This window comes from Sinocyclocheilus anshuiensis, unplaced genomic scaffold (genome assembly GCF_001515605.1).
Source record: "Sinocyclocheilus anshuiensis isolate Anshui unplaced genomic scaffold, SAMN03320099.WGS_v1.1 scaffold179, whole genome shotgun sequence".
Lineage (NCBI taxonomy): Eukaryota > Metazoa > Chordata > Actinopteri > Cypriniformes > Cyprinidae > Sinocyclocheilus > Sinocyclocheilus anshuiensis.
Window position 1 is genome coordinate 1621412 of NW_015549577.1, and position 6036 is coordinate 1627447.

A 6036-nucleotide genomic window follows, 5' to 3' on the forward strand; every position below is an offset into this window, starting at 1 on the left:
CGTCGCGCCGGGACACGGCATCACAGTATGGTAAGGGCCGTAACATTTCCGCCACACGCTTGAGGTATTCGGCCAATCACAACGCACTGGATAGCTGGCGTAGCTGGATAGCTGGAATCAACGTACACCTCGCTTTTCAAATTTATGAGCTTTGTAAAAATCGACGCGTTTCAGAAAGGCGGGGCATAGAGGAGAAACAAAAATATACATTATGTGGAAAATAATGTGTTTTTTAACCTTAAACTGCATAAACATTGCATTACACCAAATACACAAAATAATATTCTTTTTTAGCAACGCCATATGACCCCTTTAACATAAAATTACATTTTATATATATTATATTATTATTATTATTATTATAAATTTAACATATATTAGTAAATGCTGAAAAATCTAAAATTGTTGAAAAAAATCATATAATTGTTCATGATACCTAATGCATTAACTAAAGTTTAAAATGTAAGTCTTATTGTAAAGTGTTGCCAATTTTATTGATATGACATTTGTATTGACAATGTACAGCAAAGTGTAATCATATCCAGTTTACTTATCAGTTAACATCATAGTAGAATCACTAAAGTTATTGCATGATCAGTATTTTATTTATTTCAACCATACTATAAATAATATGCCATGAATTATGCACACGTTTTTACAGGCACTCTTACCCTTCCTGACTTCACCTGTCAGACCGGCTTTACCTGGGAAACAGCTGTTCCTTTGATTCATTCTTTGATCTCTAAAGTGTCAAGAGAACCTGCCAGCCTATTAAGGTAGTGATTATTTACTGCAAAACATTTATTGATGCCAAAGTAATTTTATATTCAACTTCTGTACTACTACGTGCATATTTGATTTTCAAAATGTATCAAATTACATAAAAAGTCCCATTGGTGATACAATATAGATTATTTTTATTATAGTTAATTACATTTACATTCCACCTTTTTCATTTGATTTTAGACCTCTCCAGGGGACAGTGGCTCTCCTCCAAAACAGTTACTTGGCACTTTTGCAGCAAGTCATTGCCAATGGCCTACCTGGTCAGCTACTTGGTAGTGACATTTCACTAAAAGACTTGTTGCTGGACCTCATTAATACAGTTGATAAAGAAATTCAGCTCCTCTCGAACATTGATTCCACACAGCAGTTTGACACTCAGCTCTTAAATGACATCATGGCGGCTCTTGGACTGGGGCAGATAGAGAACCTGTTGCCAGGAGGTTCCCAGACAACCAGCATGCACCCAGTCATCATGGGCGTCCTTCAGGTCTTGAACAATGGGTCCATCCAGATTCTAAACATAGAGGAGGGTTTTGCAGTTCTTCAGGCAATTTTGAGCCAACTTGCCATCTTGCCTCCAGAGCAGCAGTATCAGTTAGAAGCAGGGCTAAATAAGACTCATGATCTCATTCGAGATCTAGAGATCTGTTCAGCTCTTGGCCAGGACTGTGTAGCTGATATCCAGAATGTAATTGATAATCTTGGTGCAATGCTTGTATTTGGAAATAATATCACCATCCCAATAACACCTCTTTGGGGTAACATGACTCTCCCTGTTGCGCTTGATATGCTCGCTTTGCTTCTGCCATGGAACATGTCCCGGCCAGCGGAAGCCTCAATGGAAATTTCCAGGAAGATTCAATATCTTCTTGAGCAGGCTTATGCATCTCCTATTTTCAACATCAGTCAAAGTCTACAAGCCTCCAATCTCACCATTTCTGAATTAGAACAAGTCAATTCTGTATTTCATTCTAATTGGTCAGCAGCCCTTCTGCAGACTCTGAATATGGCCATTAAAATTCCACAGTGCGTGAACACTCAAACCACACAGTCTCCCCAAAAGCCTCCTGCTAATGGACAGGTCGAATGCATCCTTCAGCTCATCCAGACTGCTTCTGGTTTACTTGGAGTAATACCTGTGGCAGAGAACGCTCAAATGACTCTTAAAGATTGGCTTAACATCACTGCGGTAGAGTATCAGAAGCTAAATAAAATGTCCATCTCTGGATCTGGCCCACTTGCATTGACAGAAGAGGTGCTGATAACAACATTGTCAGCCATCAGACAAAACCTTCAGGGTCTTGATGTAGAGAACATCACTGATATTACAAATGAGCTCAACATTCTGGAAGACCTCTTGAAAAATGTATTCAGAGAACAATACCCATACCACACCATTAATTCAACATTGATGGTGCAGGGGCAGTATGCACAGAAGGTGTATGGAGAAATCACACTGTGGTATTTAAACAAGCTTGGAAATGACACCAGTGGTAGTATGTTTGCAGAGATTCTCCATCAACTGAAATGCATGACTGAAATGCAGGTGGCACTCATCACTGCAAAAGCAGATATGGTGACTCTAACAATGAATCAGATCCAGAACTTGACCCATGTGAGGTTTCCTCTGGAAGGTGAAGATCTTGTAAAAGTTGCCAGTACAATCATGACCATGCTACAGGGTGAGCTGGCATTGATTAAAGGAAATCTTGAGATCCAGCAGGCGTTCTACAATTCTCTAGGCTCCCCAATGAACATTAGTATTCCTGCTGAAATTGAAGGTCAGATCATGACCTACCTCAGCTTGACAAGGGAGTGGATCACTAACCCACAAGTGATGACGGCACTTGCTACAATTTTCCAGTGGGAAATTAGCTCTGTAGATATCACAACACCTGGGAAGGATCTTGAACATCTCCTCCAAGCCATGGCTCCCCTACTCTCCCCTGAGGACAGAGCCTTCCTGGCTGTTGCTGGGCAGGTGTCTCAGACACTAACCTACGCTCTACAGGTGGCTAGCACTGATGGTGGTCTCCATAGTGAAAATTTTACAGAAGCTGTCATTAGCACAGTCAGAGTGGTTCTGGAGAGTATTTCTAATGAAACCGGAGCTCTACCTCAGGATGTGGTTAACAATATTCTTGGTGCGTTCAACGGTTCCCTTCAGCTGATCCTAAACTCCAATATGAGCTATGCCCAAGCTAGCACCCTCACACAGGAGACTATCCAGATGGTAGAGGGAGCGATTCATACTCTTTTACCAGCGGAGGCAGTTGTGGTGCTGGTTCCCATTAAAAACAGCATTTTATCCTATCTGAATAACATCTACCAGCCTGCTGGATTTGATAAATGGAATGAACTGTGAGTGTAGAGACCATGTATTTGTTGAGTATTGTTCTTTCTCTTTGTTTCACTCTTACTTTCTAATTATATTTTTATATATATACTGTATGTATTTTGTAGGAGAGATGACAGTTGTACTTATGTTCTTTTTGTTTTTCAGCATTATGAATGTGTTGACAGAGCTTCAGAATTCCCTGCCATCAAATAACACAGCTCAGCCCATCATATCAATGATAATCAAGGTCACAAAAAACCTTCTGAGCTCAAATGAAGGCAACTTGACCAGGGACTGGATCATTAACCAACAAGTGACAATGGCACTCGCCACAATCTTCCAGGGGAATGTTAGCTCTGTAGATCTTGCAGGAGCTGGAGTGAATCTTGACCAACTTTTGCAAGCCATGGCTCCCCTACTTTCCCCTGAGGACAGAGCCTTCCTGGCTGTTGCTGAGCAGGTGTCTCAGACACTAACCTACGCTTTGCATGTGTCTAGCACTGATGGTGGTCTCCAAAGTGAAAACTTTACAGAAGCTGTCATTAGCACAGTCAGAGTGGTTCTGGAGAGTATTTCTAATGAAACCGGAGCTCTACCTCAGGATGTGGTTAACAATATTCTTGGTGCTTTTAATGGTTCACTTCAGCTGATCCTGAACCCCAATATATACTACATGCAGGCTAACCACCTCACACAGGAGACTATCCAGATGGTAGAGGGAGCGATTCATACTCTTTTACCAGCGGAGGCAGTTGTGGTGCTGGTTCCCATTAAAAACAGCATTTTATCCTATCTGAATAACATCTCCCAGCCTGCTGGATTTGATCAATGGAATGAACTGTGAGTGTAGAGGCTATATATTTGTTGCTTATTGTTCTTTCTCTCTATTTCACTCTCATTTTCTAATATATATATATATATATATATATATATGTATGTATGTGTATGTATGTGTGTACTGTATGTATATTTGGAGGAATTATCACAGTTGTACTGATGTACTTTTTCTTTTTTAGCATTATAAACATGATGACAGAGCTTCAGAATTCCCTGCCATCAAATAACACAGCTCAGCCCATCATATCAATGATAATCAAGGTCACAAAAAACCTTCTGAGCTCAAATGAAGGCAACTTGACCAGGGACTGGATCATTAACCAACAACTGACAATTGCACTTGACAGAATCTTCCAGGGGAATGTTAGCTCTGGTGATCTTGCAGGAGCTGGAGTGAATCTTGACCAACTTTTGCAAGCCATGGCTCCCCTACTCTCCCCTGAGGACAGAGCCTTCCTGGCTGTTGCTGAGCAGGTGTCTCAGACACTAACCTACGCTTTGCATGTGTCTAGCACTGATGGTGGTCTCCAAAGTGAAAACTTTACAGAAGCTGTCATTAGCACAGTCAGAGTGGTTCTGGAGAGTATTTCTAATGAAACCGGAGCTCTACCTCAGGATGTGGTTAACAATATTCTTGGTGCTTTTAATGGTTCACTTCAGCTGATCCTAAACCCCAATATGAGCTATGCCCAAGCTAGCACCCTCACACAGGAGACTATCCAGATGGTAGATGCAGTGATTCATACTCTTTTACCAGCGGAGGTAGCTGAGGTGCTGGTTCCCATTAAAAACAGCATTTTATCCTATCTGAATAACATCTCCCAGCCTGCTGGATTTGATCAATGGAATGAACTGTGAGTGTAGAGACTATGTATTTGTTGAGTATTGTTCTTTCTCTCTGTTTCACTCTCACTTTCTAATTATATTTTTATATATATACTGTATGTATTTCGTAGGAGAGATGACAGTTGTATTTACGTTCTTTTTGTTTTTCAGCATTATGAATGTGTTGACAGAGCTTCAGAATTCCCTGCCATCAAATAACACAGCTCAGCCCATCATATCAATGATAATCAAGGTCACAGAAAACCTTCTGAGCTCAAATGAAAATATATATATATATATATATATATATATATATGCATGTGTATGTGTGTGTTTACTGTATGTATATTTGGAGGAATTATCACAATTGTACTGATGTACCTTTTCTTTTTTAGCATTATAAACATGATGACAGAGCTTCAGAATTCCCTGCCATCAAATAACACAGTTCAGCACATCATATCAATGATAATCAAGGTCACAAAAAACCTTCTGACCTCAAATGAAGGCAACTTGACAAAGGACTGGATCATTAACCAACAAGTGACAATGGCACTTGCCGCAGTCTTCCAGGGGAATGTTAGCTCTGTAGATCTTGCAGGAGCTGGAGTGAATCTTGACCAACTTTTGCAAGCCATGGCTCCCCTACTTTCCCCTGAGGACAGAGCCTTCCTGGCTGTTGCTGAGCAGGTGTCTCAGACACTAACCTACGCTTTGCATGTGTCTAGCACTGATGGTGGTCTCCATAGTGAAAACTTTACAGAAGCTGTCATTAGCACAGTCAGAGTGGTTCTGGAGAGTATTTCTAATGAAACCGGAGCTCTACCTCAGGATGTGGTTAACAATATTCTTGGTGCTTTCAACGGTTCCCTTCAGCTGATACTGAGCCCCAATATATATTTCACGCAAGCTAACCACCTCACACAGGAGACTGTCCCGGAGGCAGTGGTTCCCATTAAAAACAGCATTTTATCCTATCTGAATAACATCTCCCAGCCTGCTGGATTTGCTGGATTTGATGAACTGTGAGTGTAGAGGCTATATATTTGTTGCTTATTGTTCTTTCTCTCTATTTCACTCTCATTTTCTAATATATATATATATATATATATATGTATATATGTGTATGTGTGTGTGTACTGTATGTATATTTGGAGGAATGATCACAGTTGTACTGATGTACTTTTTCTTTTTTAGCATTATAAACATGATGACAGAGCTTCAGAATTCCCTGCCATCAAATAACACAG

The 6036-nt window shown here is 40.4% G+C and overlaps 1 protein-coding gene across 1 annotated transcript in view; it reads left to right on the forward strand.

Annotated features, from left to right (window-relative positions):
- LOC107657499 (uncharacterized) overlaps positions 1-6036 on the forward strand; it is a 76190-nt gene that overhangs the window by 20851 nt on the left and 49303 nt on the right. The window contains exons 18-22 of the mRNA XM_016445603.1: positions 662-776; positions 967-3147; positions 3290-3964; positions 4141-4815; positions 5182-5502. Coding sequence (XP_016301089.1) covers positions 662-776; positions 967-3147; positions 3290-3964; positions 4141-4815; positions 5182-5502 — 3967 coding nt within the window. The remainder of the gene's footprint in view (positions 1-661; positions 777-966; positions 3148-3289; positions 3965-4140; positions 4816-5181; positions 5503-6036) is intronic.